The 18,891-nt window shown below is 40.4% G+C and overlaps 1 protein-coding gene across 9 annotated transcripts in view; it reads left to right on the forward strand.

Moving 5' to 3' along the window:
- FHIP1A (FHF complex subunit HOOK interacting protein 1A) overlaps nucleotides 1-18,891 on the forward strand; it is a 222,239-nt gene that overhangs the window by 153,239 nt on the left and 50,109 nt on the right. For all 9 annotated transcript variants that reach the window (XR_011501961.1, XR_006525554.2, XM_070504906.1 and 6 more), the window contains one exon: nucleotides 1,801-1,887. Coding sequence is in view for 7 of the 9 variants with exons in the window: in XM_070504906.1 (XP_070361007.1) it covers nucleotides 1,801-1,887 (87 nt within the window). In the remaining 2 variants the exon portion in view is untranslated. The remainder of the gene's footprint in view (nucleotides 1-1,800; nucleotides 1,888-18,891) is intronic.

Genomic DNA, 18,891 nt, shown 5'->3' on the forward strand with positions numbered 1-18,891 from the left:
GTTATAGGTCCGCACCTGGGAACTGAACCCAGGCCGCCAAAGCAGAGTGTGCCGAGCTTAACTACTAGGCCATGGGGCCTGCCCCAAAACATTTCTTTTTTAATGGTAGTAAATGTTTATGGAATATTGATGCTTTACTTTAAGTATACTGAATGTCCTTGAAGAGCAAAAATTTAGTTTATAGGTTTCTGGGAAGTTTTAATTGAGAAAAAAATGAATAGATTTTCTTTCTCTTCCTTATAAAAAGTGTTAATTCTGTTTTGATTATCCACTTAACCATCAAAAATCAGTTCAATGCCTGACTCATTAAATAGATATTTTTAGGCTTCTAAATACTCCAAATTATACCACTTTTACTTCAAGGTCTTTTTGGGAGTCTACAAAGGAAAACACTTTATTTTGCTTAATGGTGCATACTACATAAAGAATATTGTTATCCCAATTGAATTTAGGAGAAGTTAAGCATCTTCTTAGCAACACAAATTAAATTTGCTTTGAAATTGGCCTGCTTCAGGGAAAAAAACAACCACTGAACTCTGTTATATTTGGCTTCTTGATTAGATTTTTACCTTCAGATTTCTTGTTACTGTTTTCAATAAAAATCAGATTTTATATATATTTAAGGATGTAGTAGGTTTTCGTCAAAAAAATGTTTTATTTCTATACAGCATGAATATTACCTTAATGTTGGATTTATTAAGAAATCAAATTTTCTTTATGGTGATTGTAAGGAGAAAAATGTTAGTTATAATCTGTTTATCTACCAAATAAAGAAATAGCTTCTGGAAGAAAATGCAAGTAAATTGCTTTAGTTCCCATCTCATTTTTATTGCTAAGTCAAAGGAAGTTTTATTTATATATAAGATAAATGGATTACATCGTAAGTTATTTTTTCCTTTAATATTGTAGTCCATCAACAATTTCTTGCAGAAATGTGTGGAAGTAAAAAAGACGAAACTATTAGTTCCTCCCCAAATGTATACAGAGAGACAGATTATCAGTAATTTAAAGAGGTAGCCTCACTTCCCTAGAAATTGTTTTTTACTTTATTGTTTGACTTTATTATTTATTTTTTTTTTTAAAGAAAGGGAAGCAAAGCTAACAGGCATGGTTAAGAACAAGGAAATCTTATATTTCATTCTTTATTTTGAAGTTGAGGCCATATACTTTTAAGACTTTTTTTGTTTGGGAGTACTACTGAAAAGATTACTTACCAAAGATATTAGTAAAGGGTTTTCCATGCTAAATATATTTTGAAAATCAAATATAGGAAGTGTTGTACCTCTGATAATGTTTTCCACTTTTGAACAGTGTCTATTGTTTAGGAAGAGGTTTTCTAAATGCCTTCCTCCCCAATATAAATGATTATTGGAAAATGCATCTTCAAAATGAGAAAATTCTTTCTGCTAGCAAAATAACTGTATTTAATTGTCCATTTGACAGTTATATTCTTTTTTTAAATTAGTCATAAGTTGAGATGGAACATAGATGAAATTATAGGGTGAAAATTATATTTTCCAGTTAATTTTAATTCATGAGTCCTTATATATATTCAGTCTATTTATTGTCTGTTTTTTCAAATAGAAACTGAAAATTACCAGCTTTTGTTTATACTGGAATAAACCATGTGAAAAAATTACGTGGTGCTTTGAAGCCTAAATTATTCTTTATCCCTGGAATAAATGACCAAAAATTTGGATTTTGTTTTTGAATTCAGGATGTACACAGAAATGTTTGATTTTAAGAAGACCTAAAGATTGAACTCTTTGTCTTTTTCCTCACTACCTGCTTTTCTCTTAGGTGGCTCACCCCTTGATTCGTAATCAGCTTGTCAATTACATTTACAATGGATTCTTGGTACCAGTCTTGGCTCCTGCTCTCCATAAGGTCAGTGTTTGGCTGATGTAATTTTTTATCTGTTCGTAGTACAACTGATGGAAACTGAGGAAGGTGAACACGGTATAATTCACTTAATGGGGACGTTAGTGTTATTTTTCTTCTCATTCCATTCACATTTTTGAGCAATATCAAACACAGGTCTTGATAGTGGTGACAGCTTAAGTTTGAAGGGATTCATTTGGTGTCATAGAATATGGCATTGTGAATGTCAAGTCAGATAGTCTAAACGAGGACTGGCAAACAGACTCTGACTCTCATGCCTACTTCAGTTCATGGACAGTGGCTACTTGAAACTCTCTTTTAAGCTGTCCTCGGAGGCCAAGTCTGTCATAGAGAGTGCAAGGCTTCCTGTGGATGTGGAGAGGGCAGTGGTAGCACAAGTGTCATGGATTTGCCATCTCCTTAATTGGACATAATTTTTTATTATAACAATTTTGTGACAGCAAAAATTAAAGTGAAGTCAAGTTAAGGTCCCATCAAAGGTTGACTGTCTAATTAGCACCACTCGGAATTCCTTATGACACTCTCATTTTGTATAATGAATCAACTAATATCTTTTACATTGTCAGCTGTCAGGAGACACCCATGGACCCAGAATTCTAATTTTAAGGAGTTTTTTCTTCACTAAGTAAAGAGACATATACAGTACTTAATTCTGATGATCTTTGTCAAGCTATTGGAAGTGCCAACCCTGGTAGGGAGAGAAGAAAGGAACAACTTTTCACCTGCTTTTTGATGGACTGCCCACTTTTCTACATCTGGAAGTCCCATTTCCATGGCCTCTCATTTTACAGAATCTAAGAATACCAGATTATGGCACCATTGAAGACTGGCTTTACAGGCTGATGGGGTTCCTAGCTTAGAGCAGCAGGTCCTGATCTTTTAACCTTTAGTGCCTGTTGAGCATAGTGGCACTATGTTCCAAAACCAACGGGGTACTTGGTCTGACCAGGATTTTCGTGTTACTTCTAGGTTCAAAGGGTAATTTTGGGTATGGTTTAAACATCAATATATTGAGATTTACAGGTTATTTTAGTAGTTTATGGGCACAAAAGGACCATGTCTTTAAAATTAAGTCCGTCTTGGACAATATGGGACACGTCTTTGGAAAATACAAACCTAGTATTTGTTTCCAGGTTGTCCTTCTGTTAGTATCTGGCCTTCTGGAGGTGAGCTGGACGTCTTGTATGGAAGGTCTCTAAGCCTCTGCATGGAGAAATCTTCTTCTGTGGAGGAATACAACAGTGCTATTGAAATTCTCTGGCAGTAGTTATCCATCTACTCTCTCACACACTTAAGCTTTCTTCCTCATTTATTCCCATGCTTTTCCTCATTGATCAGTTGATATAAAATAATTTCCCAAGTCATTATTGTGATAGTGATAATTATTATTTGTTCAGGATATTTTATGTTATTATAATTGGCATGCTTTAATATTACAAATATTAATGATAACTCTGTTCATAACTGAGGATGAGATCCGCCTCAGAGAGCTGTTCTGAGGATCTCACTGGTCACTCTGTACTTCTCTGTCATAGCACTTACGTCAAGTGGAATCAAGTCATTAAATGTGCAATAACCTGTTTAATGTCTGTTTCCAGACTGGCATGCCTGCTTCTTGGGGCTGGGGCTCACACCTGTTTTTTTACTTGGGTACCTCCAGTGCCAAGCACAGTACCTTAGACTTAGGAGGTTGAATAAACAGCACACAAATGGAATGATGTTTGTTGAAGTACCAAACAGAGCGTTGGCCCTTAGTACATTCCCAGACAGTAGTTCACAGAGAATGAGACTATCACTTTACATATGTTAACTGATATTATTCTCAGTTATGCCTGTAATTAAAACATGAGGTTTAAAAAATCATGAAGTTATTAATACATGCTTATTGTGAAAAAAAAATACGGTCAATACTGAATATATAGAATGCAAAGTGAGCCTTACTATATTAGATTTGAATTTCCAGTCCCTAATGAAGATTCCTTAACTTTTAGCCATTGCAGGCCATTTCTCCTAGGGTTATTTAGCGACTAGGGAGAATATTTCCTCAATTAATTTTTCTCCCTGCTTTCCATCTTTTTTTGTGTGTTTGTGTTTTTTATCATGTAGAATTGAAAGGTTTAGGAAGGGGGCAGGAAAAGGGGGAAGGTAGATAGTCTTTTGGCTCTTGGCTCCCGAAGAAGTTGATGAAGGAAATAGCCTTTCGTGAGTGGCAGGATAGGTGCTCAGAGGCAGATGAGGAAAGAATCCAGAATTAGGTGTTTCTTGAGGAGTTCCTAGTGGGACCAGTCACATCCTATATCCTGTATCCTCTCCCATGATGTGGGAAGGGATATCTGGAAGTCTCAGGTCTACTGTAGGGGTTCCTTTCCCTGTTTTCATATTCTGTGTCCCTTGCCTTGACAAAGGAACCTGATTTAGTATCCTAAATAAATTTATTCTGCGCACCATCTCAGCCCCCCAATTTATGCATAATATTTTAGTTACCTGCCATCAATGTAGGCAGTTTGCAGAGGTGAACTTATTCTCTCATAAATAATATAAATAAATTCATACTTAAAAAATTTTCCCACATCACAATCAATACTCATAAACAATATTTCCACAGCATTTCTTAACCGGAGATGAAGTTATTACAAAGAATTGTGGGTAATAAAAAGTGGGGAGTGGGGGTGCTTGGCCAGTGAAAATGGTCTCCACCTTTCCTCTCCCTACTCTGTATATGTATAATATCATGCTGCTGTTGCAAGTTGTTCTGCTCTGTGCTTTCTTCATCCAGCACTGTGGGATGGCCATTTATTCTTCTGTGTTAATACAAGAATGTCTGTTTTTTTAAAAAGGCTGCATAGTTTTCTGTAGTGTGGATATACAGGTTCCCAATCCCTTATCCACAACTCAAAAATTCAAAAAGCTCTGAATACTGAAATTTTTTTAATAATTTGTATAGTGGCACAACCTAATCTTTGCTAAACTCATTTGGTGGCAAATCCATGCCTGAATTGTCTTGAGGCTACTGGTTTTTATCCCAGTTGTGTTAATATTTGTATGTTTTGTGGAAGAAACGTTAGTGTATTTGATTATAGGGTGCTGCCCCAGACATGCTTGGTTATGTCAAATATGGAAGATATACATGTTACTTTTCTAAAATATGATGTTTTAATTCCAAAATACACATGGTCTCCAGGGTTTTGGATGAAGTATTGGAAAACTATTTTGGACATTTGGGAAAGGATAAATTTTGGAGAGAGGTTAAAATCATACTTTGTAAAAGTCATTAAGGAAAATGATACTAGATTAATATAGGCCATTTAGGAATTAGATCTAGCCATAGATATGGACATCACGTTGTACAAAAATGGTTAATTATGACTTTAGATTAATGGGACAGCTCTTACCCAGCAAGAGCTAATTTTGTTGTCTCTGAATGTTTAATTTATCAAAGCTAAATTTTCACGGCTGAATCTTCATCGGTATGGTTGTATTAGTCTGGGTTCTGAGAGAAGCGGGTGCCAAGATAGGATTAAAAGTGCAAGGATTTTATTAAGGGAAATGCTTGTGAGAGAGAAAATAAGGAGCAGGGTGGGGAAGCGGGGAGAGTTGTCAGATTGCAGTGTAAATCTGACCCAAGTGAAGGAGAGAGGGACAGGTTGGCTGGGAGTGTCCTAGACTGCTGTGCCATCTAAGAAAGGTCATTGGAGGAAGCCTGTGTTTCCCAGGCACGGGTCTGCCTTAGTATCCATGCATTCGGTCGTTGGCTGGGAGCAGCCTGTGGGAGTGTGACAAAGATTGCAGCAGGAGCCCTTGGTCAGTTACACTCCCTGTAGTTGGAGGTCTAAGAGGTGCTTTCCCATGGTTCCATACGGTTGACTGATTTCCATGGTACTCCTGGCTCTTGATGTAAAAAAGATGGACATATATATTTGCTTAATTTACAGACCTCCTTCCTTGTGTGCAGAATATTCAGGAGTTCAAATGGTCCCCTTTTGCATGGAGTCGTTTTGGTCAGGATTAGCTTGACAAAGGAACTTTGTCTTAGTCCTGTGATGATGCTGCAGTCACAGACAACACCAGAATCTCCCAGGCTGAAACAACAAATGTTTATTGTTTCTCATACCCCACGTCTATTTTGGAGTGTGGGGTGAGCAGTTTATAGGAAGCTTTTCTCCATGTTATCCTCACTCAGGGACCTAAGTTGATAGAACTTTCACCATCTGGAACTGATATAACTGGTCATAATGTCAGGGGGAAGAGAACATAGTGCATGGCCCACTGAGTCTTGAAGCTCTTGTCTGGAAATGACACGTCATTTCTGTTCATATTTCATTGTCTAAAGCAAAGCAAGTCACCAGGCCACATCTGACCTCAGAGGGAAGTGCAGTTATGCCATTTCCCCAGAAGAAGAGAAGTCTAGAATGTGATTTTGTCAGTCAGGGCCCCAGAAGGAACTGATGGTACTCAAATTGGGTAGTGAGAGGACAAGAGTGTGGTGTTTCAATGATCTGTTGCTATGTAATGAACTACTCTCTAACTTAGTGACTTAAAACAACCATTTATTATTGATATAAAGCAGAACTCTTTGGTTTAGGAGTTCAGGCAGGGCACAGTGGGGACGGCTCGTCTCTGCTCTATGACGTCTGGGACCTCAGCTAGGATGAGTACAGTGACTGGGGCCTGAATAGCTTGGAGCTGACTGGATTGATGGGTCTCTCTCTCTCTCTCTTTCCCTCCTTCCACACAGTCTCTCCACAGGGTTAGCTTGGGCTTTCTCACAACATGGCAGCCTCAGGTAATTGGACTTACTATGTGTTGGTTCAGGGCTCCAAGAGACAGAAAGTAGAATTCGCCAGTCTGGAAATTGAAACAGTGTCACTTCTATCATAGTTTGCTATTCCTAATAGTCACAGAGCCCACCCTCTTTTGAGGACAGAAGACATAAACCCCACTTGTTGATGGTAGGAGTGCTAAAGAATTTTTGGGCATATTCTAGGCAGGTTTACCATGGTTACCACCTCTAGGATTGAATATGTGTGTAAAGGTTTAAAGAGCTATAGGGAGAGGGCCACCTGATTAAAAACTGTGAACTTCAGTCGTAGATCACAAGCAAGGTGAGGCAGCCCCTCAGAGGGGGAGTCGGGTATAGATAGCCAAACTTCATTTTCTTCTCTTTCTCTAATCTCCCGCTGAAAACCAGATGTCAAGGGAACTGTGGAAAAAAACTGGTCCGTACAAGTCAACTGGGCCTCAGAGGAGGGTAAGAAAGACGGAGAGTAGATATAGAGGGGCAAATGGAAGCCATCCAGAACACTTATTTACTAGCATCAGCATTTTAGAGTGTTAATTAGCAGGTATGGATGGCACCTATAGAATGTGTTTGGGTTTAATGCTTAAGTAAATTGTGGCTTAAAATTTTCTGGAAACACATAAGAAAGTTTACTTTTTATAGTTTATAGTGATTGCCTAATTCTGTGTATTGATCCTTGTCGTCTGGACCCTAAATCATAGTTAGACTTCACTGTGACAGGCAGGTATGCTAACAACATACTGGATATGAATAAACAACAAAGAAATATCTAAAGAACAGGTAACCATCACCAAGTCAGGCTTATTGTTACACGGATTCACATAGAGGCAGGGTGTACAGTGGAAGAGTACGAGGCCCTGAGTCAGAAGATCTAGGTTCTAGTCCTGACTCTTATATTTATTGCTGTGTGACCTTGTGCAAAGCTTTTAACCTCTCTGAGTCTCAGTTTCCTCAGCAGCACAGTGGGGGTAGTAATACTCCTCTTTCCTCCTTACAGGGAATGAAAATCAAACATGAGAGCATTCTGAACATTACATACTGTTATATGCAAAAGTATTACCTTGTTGTTCCAGGACAAATTCTGCCATCGCATATGCAGTAAAAGGATAGATAATATCATTTGTTCAAAGATCATTTAGTGTGTGTGCAGCAGGTGCAAAGCACTCTACCAGACCCCATGGGGAAACGAAGCTGACTGAAAAATCCTCTTGTCTCCCTGGAGTTTATAATCTGGGACCCAGGAGACTGACGTGTTAACCACAAACTTAAAGCAAGATGGACTAGAATAAGTGCAGTAACAGAGAAAGAAGCCAGGGCGGGCGGGGGCCTGGTGTGAGGCCGACACAGAGGAGTGAGTAGTTAGGGAGAGAGTGACGGTGACGTGGTGCTGGACCTTGAAGGGGAAGGACAGTCAGGGAGAGGGAGCTCCAGCAGGAACCAAGGCTTGGAGGAGTGTGTTTGGGCCATGGTGTGCGGGCGGGCAGTGAGGGAGGAGGAGGACTGAGAAACGACCCTTATTTGGGGCAGATGAGCATTTACATGCATCGTGAGCAGTTTCAGTGCAGAGAGGGGTCAGATGATAAGGGGATCAGGGACGGTATGGCGGTGAGAAAGCCAGTGTGGACGGGCATTGGGGAAGTGTGGTGGTGAACAAAAAATAAACAGAAAGGAGGGGGTTCAAGAGAAGGGAAGGGTTGGCGGGAAGGGGTGGAGAAACCAGGGATCCAAGGAAATAAAGATTCCAAAGAGAAGGGATTATCCCGCTCACCAGCCATAAACCCTGCCAGACTAGCTGAATGAGATGCCTGCTTCTCCCTTATGTGCAACTGCTAGCTTTTCCCTCACCACATCACCAAATGCACTTAAATGTTTGTTTAAAGATATTGGGGTTTTAAAGAATGGGTTTATTAACAAACCTGAGGCTTCTGACTCCTAGACCAGCGTTACCTCCTTTCTCCTTTAACATCCACACTCCACACTCTCCTAGTTCTCCTTTAGGATCTGTCCGCTCCACTGACTTGACTTTCTCCTTTCCTGCCCTGAATGTGGGCATGCTGAGGGCTTGGTCTTCTGCCGATCAACCCCTGTGATCAGCCATCAACTCTGCACAGGTGGCCTGAGTATTCAACTGCCATTTGGATCTCTCTGCCTGAATGACCCACTGTGCCCCTCAGACTTAGAATGTCAAAAGCCAAGCTCGTAAGATCTTTCTCCCCAGGCCGCCTGAATTCATCCTCTGCACCCTCCTTTGTGTAAATAATACTGTTTTTGCTAGTTACCTGGCCTAAAAGCCTTGATTATTCTTGAATCTTTTCTCTTACCCTCTCTGTATTTAGCGCCAAGCTTTTTTCATAAAGTTCGTTAGTCTGATCCTTTTTGTATCTTCTCCCAACAATATCACTTGAGGTCATCATCTCCACACACCTTGACCAGGGTTAGTTTTTGCTACTGGAGTCTCACTGACACAACTCCTTTCTTGAGATTGTCTCACACATAACTGCTGAGTTAAGTTTTCTAAAGAGATCTTTAAATACATCACCCTTCCTCTAAAACCTTACCTGGCTCCCTTGGTCTGCACTATGCTCCTGGCCCTGCTCCAGGCATCCTCATTCTTGCTTCAGGGCCTCTTCTATGCTTAGTCTGTTTCCCTTGCTTGGAATGCTCTCTGCCTTCCTCTTCTCTTGGCAGGTTTTACTCTCTCTTCAAGGACCGGCTTAAATCCCACCCCCTCCTGCAGCTGTCTCTGACGTTGGGGGTTCTAGGAATCTCTCTTTTCTAGAATTTGTAGTCTAGTGTCTGTGTCAGTCATTTAGCGCTGAGCATGCTCCTTTCTATTGTTTAGCATATTCTTGGTGTTTGACTCTCTTTCCCCACCTCTATCCTGAGACCCCTGGAAGAGTCTATATCTGCAGTTCCCAAATAGTGTGCCAAGAAGCCCTGGGGCTTCTCAGTAAATTCACGGGGGAGCTACAAGATACTTTAAATTTGTGAAGGAAATACAGTGACATCTGTTGGACACCACGTGAATTACTAGCTCGAAATAGTTGTTTCAGCATTAAATCATATACATTCCTTTCACTATAATCATACCTTTGCGAAGCTGAGTTTTTGGTGGGTATTGTGCTTTAAAGCAAGTATCACATGAAAATCAGTGTGGAACAGGGGATGAGGTTGGCGGTATCCAGTCTGATCCCAAGGTCTGAGAGCCCAGTAGGAGTTAGGGTGTTATGACTTAACTGCATGTTAAGTTGTTTGCACTTAAATACGGTCATTCATCACTTAACGATGGGCATGTGTTCTGAGAAATGCATCATTAGGCAATTTCACCATTGTGCAAACATCGTAGGGTATCCTTACACAAACCTAGATGCTACAGCCTGTTATACACCTAGGCTGTGTGGTGCTAGTCTTACCGGACCACTGTTGTATATGTGGTCTGTCCTTGACAAAGTGTCGTTACATGGCACATGACTGTACTTACTAAGTGGGGTGGTCGGGTATTTCTTTTGGCTTAGAGGTACTGTGAAAAATTAGTGATATACTGAAGGTGCCATGAACTGAGAAAGTTTTAGAACTGCTGGTCTATGTTATATGCTTTTTTTATGCCTCTAGAGCAGGGTTTGGCAAACTACGATCTGTGAGCCAAATCTGGCCTGTGGCCGGTATTTATATATCCTGAGAGTTAAGAATGGTTTTTACATCCATCTACAGATGAATGGATAAACAAAATATGGTCTACACATACAGTGGAATATTATTCAGCCTTAAAAAGGAAGGAAATTCTCATACATGCCACAATAGAAGTGAACCTTGAGGACATTATACTAAGTGAAATAAGCGAGTCATAAAGAGATAAGTGCTGTCTGATTCCGTGTATAAGAAGAACACTTAAAAATGGTTAGGATGGCAAATTTTATATCATGTGTATTTTACCACACTTTAAAAAAAGAATATTTTTTACATTTTTCAAAGATTGTTTAAAAAAAAAAGAGTATACAACAGAGACTGGATGTGACTCACAAAGCCTAAGATATTTTACTCTCTGGTCCTTTACAGAAAAAGTTTGCTGACATCTACTCTAGTGGGTAGCATGGCATCCTCTATATTTTAGGTGATCAGTAAATGTTTGAAGATGATGATAATAGTGGAAGAAAGTCCCTAGGTAGAGAAAGATGGCCTGGTGAAAGGATTATCAAGCTTCCCCTGCCCCCTTTTTTTTGAATGCAGTGATCAGGCTGAGGAGTGGCAGACAAACAGAAGTGAAGCTGGCTGATTGACTTTGTCACTAGCTTGGAAGAATCTTTGTCCAGGTGTGTTGTGTAGGGGGTCCTAGGCTGGCGAGAGACCAGCTGACAGTTGGCAGTAGCAGCCAAAGATGGCTTCAGTGTTTGCCCTGGCTCCAGCGGGGTTAGAAAGAGGGGAGCAGCAGCGTGTTTGGAGGGGGGAGAGTTGTGTAAATAGCACCCCGGGCTCAGTCATATTATTTCTGTCAAGTGTCTTGTGAACTTGGATGTTCTCCTGTTTTGTGGGTTATTTTGGCTCCTTTATTTGGAGACTGTTAGGAAATTAGGGCAGAAGTTTGAGGCTATCTGTAGTAGTTGGAGGCAGAGACCTTGAAGCGAGTGTGCTGAAGTAAAGGATGGATGGAAGGAAATTAATTATACACCATCCTTTTCTGCAGACAGCTCACAGGCATTAGCAGTAATAACTGTGACCTCAAAGAAAGCTTGTACCTTTGGTTTTTGCAAAGAGCAGCCAGCTGTGTTTCATTCAGCAAATTATTGCATACAAGTGCGCTTGGAAAAACAGAAGCAAAAAGTCTACCAGAAAAACCAATTTTTCCACCATTTCTTGTGTGCTAAAACCTTGCTTGAACAATATACAGGGGTAGAATAATTTCAGCCATTTTCTTACAGGCATGTGTGCTGGCTTTCAATAAGCCACTGTGGAGCCTATTTGTTTTACAATCTTGTCTTCCAAATACACACATACATATTCATGATCTGTATTCTGTGAGCTCAATAATTCATGGCTTATTGACTTAGGTTGATGGATGGAAGTTTTTTGGGGACTAGGGAAGAAAAGATGGAGATTCTGAGAGGCTGGGAGTAGCCACACATGTGAATCGCATACTTGCTAGTAGTGTGTCTCTGGGTAGGGTAGGCTAGGACCCCTTTAGAGCCCAATTGGGCTCTCATTAGCTAGGGATGTTTTTGACTTTTATGCCCAGTGAAACAAGTGACTGGAGATTTTAAGAGCAATTAAATATCTTCAAACTATCACCCTTAATAAATGTTAATGAGCTGTAATTGGGTGCTGAGTTTATGGGAGGCATACACTGACCCCTTATGTCATGCTCTTCTTAGTCTCCAGTGAGGAGTGGGCAGAGCAGCCTGTCCCTACCTATTACTTACCTTCGTTTCTCCTGTCCATCCTTCTTCACGCATCTCTAGTCTGTCAGATGGTGGAGGGGCTCTGGGGTGGCCCAGAGGGTAGACACAGATTTCCTACTTGCTTTTCTGGCAGGCTTCCTGTTGCATTTTTGGATGCCTAGTATGTTGGTAGTCTTTGTCACTCTGCTGTCATCTGCGTCACTTCCTGATGAAAAACACTTTGAAGTTTTATGTCCAGTTTCCAGTAATGCTGTAAAATTTCATTGATTAGATCATTCCTTTCAGTGGAAAATAGGAAGAAAGAAGGAATCAAAAACATGGATTTAGGATGCCATCTTGGCCCTAGAATTTTGAGATTTTACTTTTCAAATTTCGTCGTTCCTTGCTAAATCTGTTGTAATTTCCCTTGAGTTATGGAGCTCCAAACTCGACTCCAGCTCTGGGGTGAACCATACTAAAACCCATAGTGCGATAATATTTTGGTCTCTCCATTTCATATTTCTGCTTGGGCATTTCAGTAATTTGCTTTTTAAAACCCATTCTCTACATTATTGACCCGAGGTGTCCAATCACTAAAGGCTCCTGAATGTCCTGCTCCGTGTTTGCTAGCTCCTTATTCCTTTTCCTGGAATGCTGTTGAGCTATACTTGTTCATATGGAACTTTGTTTCTTACTGTGCTTGGAGTAAACCAGTCACTTGAAATGATTTTGTCCTCCACTGCACTGAAGGCATACCTGTGCGCTCACCTGGGCCCACAGACGGCTGCTCTCGGGTCAAGTGAAGGGGTCTTAAAGATGTCCTGGAGAAATGAGGTCTCGTTCCTCTTCAGAGCCGCTGCTACCATCTCACAGCCTCTGAGGCAGGCTCCAGTGGCTCCAGCCAGGAAGGTATTCCCATTAGGGCCCTCTGGCCGCTGGGGAAGCAGTGTGCTGCGGATGCTTGAGCTCAGCAGGAAAGCTCGATACACCTGGCAGCATCTCAAACTTATGTTCTATTGTCATGGTCCCTGTTTGATGCTGGAGATCCGGTTGTGCCTGAGGAGCTGGGATGGCAGTGGTGGGGCCCAAACAATCTTTCTGTCTCCTCAGTTACTTAAACAGAAGAGTAGGCCAGATGTAACGACTCCTGTAGTTGTCGATAATGGCAGCGGAACGAGGTAATTAAAAGGCCCAGTCCTGCCGTGGGCCTGCAGCTATGTAACATGGATCGGCAGTAGCACTATTAAATGTGGATTGAAAAAATCATATTAAGCAGGCCAGCTCTAGACAGCCTAAATTAATAATTGCTCTATCCAATGAGAGCCAGCTATTAAATAGACCTAGAAGATTTTAGTGACAGTTCTAAGAGGCTTTGACTTGGAAATACTTGATTTAGTAATTGAAAACTGAAAGTGTGTGCCATCCAGTACACTCAGTTAATGCATTATATTTGATTAATACAATATGGGGAAGCAGCCTAGCTTAACACTTCAAAAAATGGGTTTTGAAGAGACCTTAGTTTGAGTTCTGGCTCTTTGCTCCTTAACTAGCAATGTGACTGTGGCAAGTACCTTCATCATATATATATATAATCTATGGATAATAATACCTACCTTATTGGGTTCTTGTGAAGAATAAATGAGATACTACATTTAAAGTGCATATTGTCTCTGGCAATACGTTAGTACTAAATACGTTATCATCTGTTAACTTAACCAGCTGAATCTCTAAAATGAGACATCCTTCGCATGACACTGTTACTGGACAGTGAATTTTATACAATTTTTAGCCACTATAGTATTTTGATTTTAGATGATATGCTTATTGGTCCTTAACACATTTTCACATTATCTCATAGACAGCATAACTTTGAATTTACTCTTCCTATCTCTCTCAACTCAGTTATTCATAGAATTATTTTCCTATTTATTCTAATTCTTAATGCCAGAGGTTCTCAAACTTAAATCTGCAAAGACAGTTACCTGGGAACTGCTGGCATCCAAATCCAGAGAAGCAGAGATTCTGATTTAAGAGGTAGGGTTGAGGCCCAGGATTTGCCCTTCAGCCAGCACCCAGGTGCTCCAAGGACCACACTTGACTGATCATTCTGATGTATGCCCATCTCCTGGCTCTTTGGCTAGTTATGCTCTTTCCTTGGACTAGGATTTTTCTAGTTTTGTGTATGATCTCAACGGTATTAATCCAGTTAAGGATCCAGTTTTTTCAGCTATAGTAATCTTCACCCTGTCAGCCTCCCAAGACTGTGGTGAATATCAGCTGAGGAGGTAGATAACAGTGCTTTGGGAAGCTGTGGAGCCTTTTCCAAATGAGCAAGGTATTAAAATAAGGGTAAGGCCTGCCCTGCCTCCCTCTGGAGCTGTTTCAGCCATCAAAGCAGATAACATAGGTCAAAATAGTTTGCATAATTTACGGACTTAGTAATAGTAGTATCTAAAGGTGAGTAGTGAAAGAAGATTGCTAGGTTCTTAAGTATTGGATCTCAGAATGTGTTTCTGTCCCTCAGTGTATGTGTAGTGTTTGTTTGAGGGGAATACCTCATATTGTTCAGGATGCTGGGCAAGTGCCATTATTTATTACTATGAAAACAGCTCTGCTCTCCTGTGTGATGCTATTAAAATATGTGGATGGTGATGTCAGTATCATAAAAACTCTTTTCAAATGGAAATGTTGTCAGCTTGGCAATGGAAACACTGGCTATTCACTGATGCCATGTATATCACAGAATGTTATAAGGCGTCACTGTTCCTCTGCTGCCCCGGTTCCACCAGATGCCTTGGTGCTGTGAGCAGAAGGGAAGACTAGTGCTCCCTGTAGTTGGAGCTTGCACAATAAAGATGGGATTGGCAAATTTCCTTCAGTTGACTGTAACCATTATTACTTTTTTTCACTTCCCATATTCTAGCTTATTAAGTGTAAAGATGATGCATGCAGACGTTTAGGTCCCTATACAAATATACTTTTCCCTTCATTAATATATAGAAAAGGGAGTCCATTGTTTATCCCAGAGCTATCACTTTTGGACCAACTGTGGAACATAATGAAATATCTAGTAATTATTGTGAAAGCCTCTGAGAATGTGGAAATAGATTATAATAGAAGGTATCAGAACATTCACTTCTTTTTTTTCTAAAGAAAATCTTGTAGTTACTATGTAAGGTCTTATGCTAAGTTGCCAGCCTACTTAAGCACTGTATCTTTGAATATTTTGTAGACGTGGAGGCTCCAGGTGAGGCACATGGCATGTATTCAGCTGAGACCTGGCCGTATTGTTATGAATGCAGACCCAAATCTTTCCTCTCATTTTGTGTATTCACAGAACAAATAGTGAACTAATTGTCCATAGGATTCATGATATCATCACCTTGGCCCAAAGCTAGCTTCCTAGTGTCTTGGGGGCAACCCTCTTTCTATAATGCTGTATCTAATGCTGTGCCAAAGCAAACAGAAATACTGGCCCAGGTAAATAGACTTACAATAGAGAGCAAAGAGGAAGGCAGATTTATTCACTGACGTAAACCTAGATGTAGTGGTATCCAGTGAATAAGTTCTTCGCAAAGGATTTAGCATGGTGTGAACTTTAGAATCAAACTGCCGGGATTGATATCCAGCTCTGCCACTTGTTAACTGTGTGCCCTTGGGCAGAACCTTTAACTTCTCTGAGCCACTTTCCTCATTTATAAAATGGGGATGATGATAATAGTGCCTACCTTGTACGATTTGTGAGGATTAAATGAATTGACACTTTAAAATGGTGCCTGGCACAGAGTAAGTGCTGTAACTTCTTTATTAGTGTTTTTGTTCTTATTATGTGCTTGTCAGAAAATCATAGATGACCAAACAGCTCTTTCATTGATCTGTAATTTATAAAATTTGGCATATTGCCAGAAGGAAATAGGTAGAGAACTGTAGCCATGAAGCCACTGGGAGAAATAACTCAGAGACGTAGACTTGGGAGAGTCCGACTATTAGACTCTTTCCCTAGGCTAATCCCAAACTTCCTCCACCTCCCTCTCCGTAGACTCACTTCTCTGGCTCTCGTGGATCGTTTGCTACACCCTGAGGGTGAATGGGCCTTCAGGTTAAATGCCTCTACTTATGCGTTCTCTCTACTTGGGATGCCTTTCTCCTCCAACTATGCTTATCCAAATCTTTCTCACCCTCCAATGTCCAGACCACACGCTACCTCCTTCAAGGGCATAGGCAGTCACTCCTCACTTCTCTAGAGTTTGGTTGGTATCATTCATGTGGCACTCAAAGGTTACCTTGTATGATCATTATGGGTTTAATTTATCTTACGTCTTCTGCCAGGTGGTAGACACCATGAAAGTAGGGCTAGTGCATCTTTATGTATTTATCCATTCATTGAACAAATCTTATAGTGGCATATCTAGTACATTGCCTTGTACATAATAGGTATTTTGGTGTTTCTTGAATAAATAAGTGAATGTGTGAATATAGATATGGTAACTAAGTAGGGATGTGTGAGTGTGCAGCAAATGGGAGAGAATGAGAGGAGAAAGCAAAGGAAAGATTAAGTAGAGCCATTGGGGTCAAGTCACGTTGATGAACTGCTGTTGGGCTGATAGCTGGCATGCTAGGCTGGCATGGAGTCAGAGAAAAGTGAGGTTCTTGAGGGGAGGGGTGTTTAGGGTTGGCTAGAGGTGGCTTTTGCTGACAGTGAGACAACTGTTATTTGCTGTGGAAGTCCTAAAGGGAAATGACCAGATTTGAGACAGATATTGCTGGAAAAATATAAAGGAAGATATAGACACTTTGTAGAAAGAAGCCAAAGGAAAATGAACAAAAAATATAATACTGAAGCATCAGTGAGGGCTCTAAGAGACATATTTGAAATGTGCTCCCCATGTCTAGAAATGAGACTATATGAAGTGGGCAAACTTTTCTTTACTGTTTTTGGCTTGAGTTGCCTATGAGATATCAAGTTAAAAAAACTGGCAATATATCATTGCCAGGGCTATTTATCAAGACATCAAACTATCTGGATAATCATGTGTGATATTTATATTTGTGTTAAATGCTTTAATAGAACTGGTAGATTTCGCGGTCCAGTTTTTTCTTTGAAGATAGCATTCTGTCTGTCAGAATTTAGGAGTTTAGAACTTTGAAATCCCTTAGATTTCAATTTCATAAAGGATCTATGTGTGGGGCAAAGGTGAGGGACTCCATTCGTCTCTGTGTCCTTATTCCCTGGCATGGTATATACGCCCAATAGGTGCTCTGTAGATGTTTTTCAGTAAAAGAATGATAACATCTCAGTTTTTCAGTTAACGAGTTAATAAAATTTCAGTTGAAACAAATTTCAGGCTGGATGGATTATATGAAACATATCCTCTGTGTTCTTGCTAAATCTAAGTGGAGAGATTAAATTGGAGATAGAGACCCACTACATTATGTACCCTCAGAGAATTTTACTACTAGACATAATTCCATAGATTGTCTAGTCTTAGCTCCTCATTTTTCAGATAAGGACGTTGAGGACCAGAGTGGTTAAGTGACTTGCTCAGGCTCTCCCAGTGATTACTGGCCAACCTTGGACCAAACCCAAATCTCGAGGTCTTTAAGGCTTCAATATCATCTCTTTCCATTACCCCTCTCTGAGGTAAATCTTAGTTATGTGATTCCTTCCATGGCATAAGTTAACTTCTGAGCTCCCAATGCAGAATTTAGAAAAAACTTTTCTATTTTTAACTGAAAAATAGAAAGATTTCTTAGCAGATCCCTTTCCTCTCAAGGCTCCTGTGCAATGCAGGGGCTGCTTAGGTACGCCCATATTAATTTTTCAGTGTCTTGCTTGAGTTTCTTCCCCTGGTGAGTCTGCTCGAAAAGGAGAGCTTGCACCATCTAGTGGATCTGAGGAGAGCCTCTCGGGTTTCAGTTTTTGGTGGCCCTACTTTAAAAAGAAGAAAGGAACAATATTTTTACTTAATTAATCTGCAGATTCTCACATGGTACCCTTTGTTCATATTATGAGAGTGAGATTAGCAGCCCAGAATGACGGTAGGGTCACTTGGTACCTCACAGTGCTAGAAACAAGGTACCTCATTGACCATGCTTTTTTTTTTTTTTTGATGGTGGAAGGAGGGTAAGGAAATGGGTCACATATCAACCTATTTTTTTCAACCAGTGCTTGGATTCTTTTACTCATTAATTTAGAACATTAACTCTTCTGTAATGGGTCTTCCCATAATAGTTGGGAATTAGTCAAATCCTGCTATTATGCCTGGGAAATCCTCTAGTACTTGTTTGGGCAATTAACTTATTTGATAATGTACAGTATTCTGCTACCCAGTTGGATAAATGAAGTTTTGGGAAGCTTCTAAATTATTCCTTTGTTTCCTTGAATAAAGATTTTGAATCTTTTTTCAAGCTCTGCAAAATACTTATCTCGTGTGGCAGGTGGCAGAAGATGGTATCTGTCAAGCAGGTAACTTGATGGCTGTGTGGGCAACATGGGGCGGGGTTCTCACCACTGACTTTGCCCTGTGACCTGAAATGCTCATTTACCTCTGGGCCTGAGTTTTCTTTGAAAAGAATGTGATTGGTCATCTTTCTATTTACAGAGCGCTGCTCAGCAAAAACCAGGTTTTTTGTTTTGTTTTTTCACTTTTGTTACTCTATCAGCTGAAGTATCTTAAATGGCACCTTAGCACCTGTGGAGCGTAGGCCTCCTTTGTGATAGTGGTTCTCACCCTGGTACAGGTCAGAATCAACAAGGGAAGCCTGGCTCCACCCCTGGTGATTCTGACTTACCTGGATCCAGATGGGGTGTGAGCATGG

This window comes from Equus asinus, chromosome 3, assembly GCF_041296235.1.
Source record: "Equus asinus isolate D_3611 breed Donkey chromosome 3, EquAss-T2T_v2, whole genome shotgun sequence".
NCBI classification, from domain to species: domain Eukaryota; kingdom Metazoa; phylum Chordata; class Mammalia; order Perissodactyla; family Equidae; genus Equus; species Equus asinus.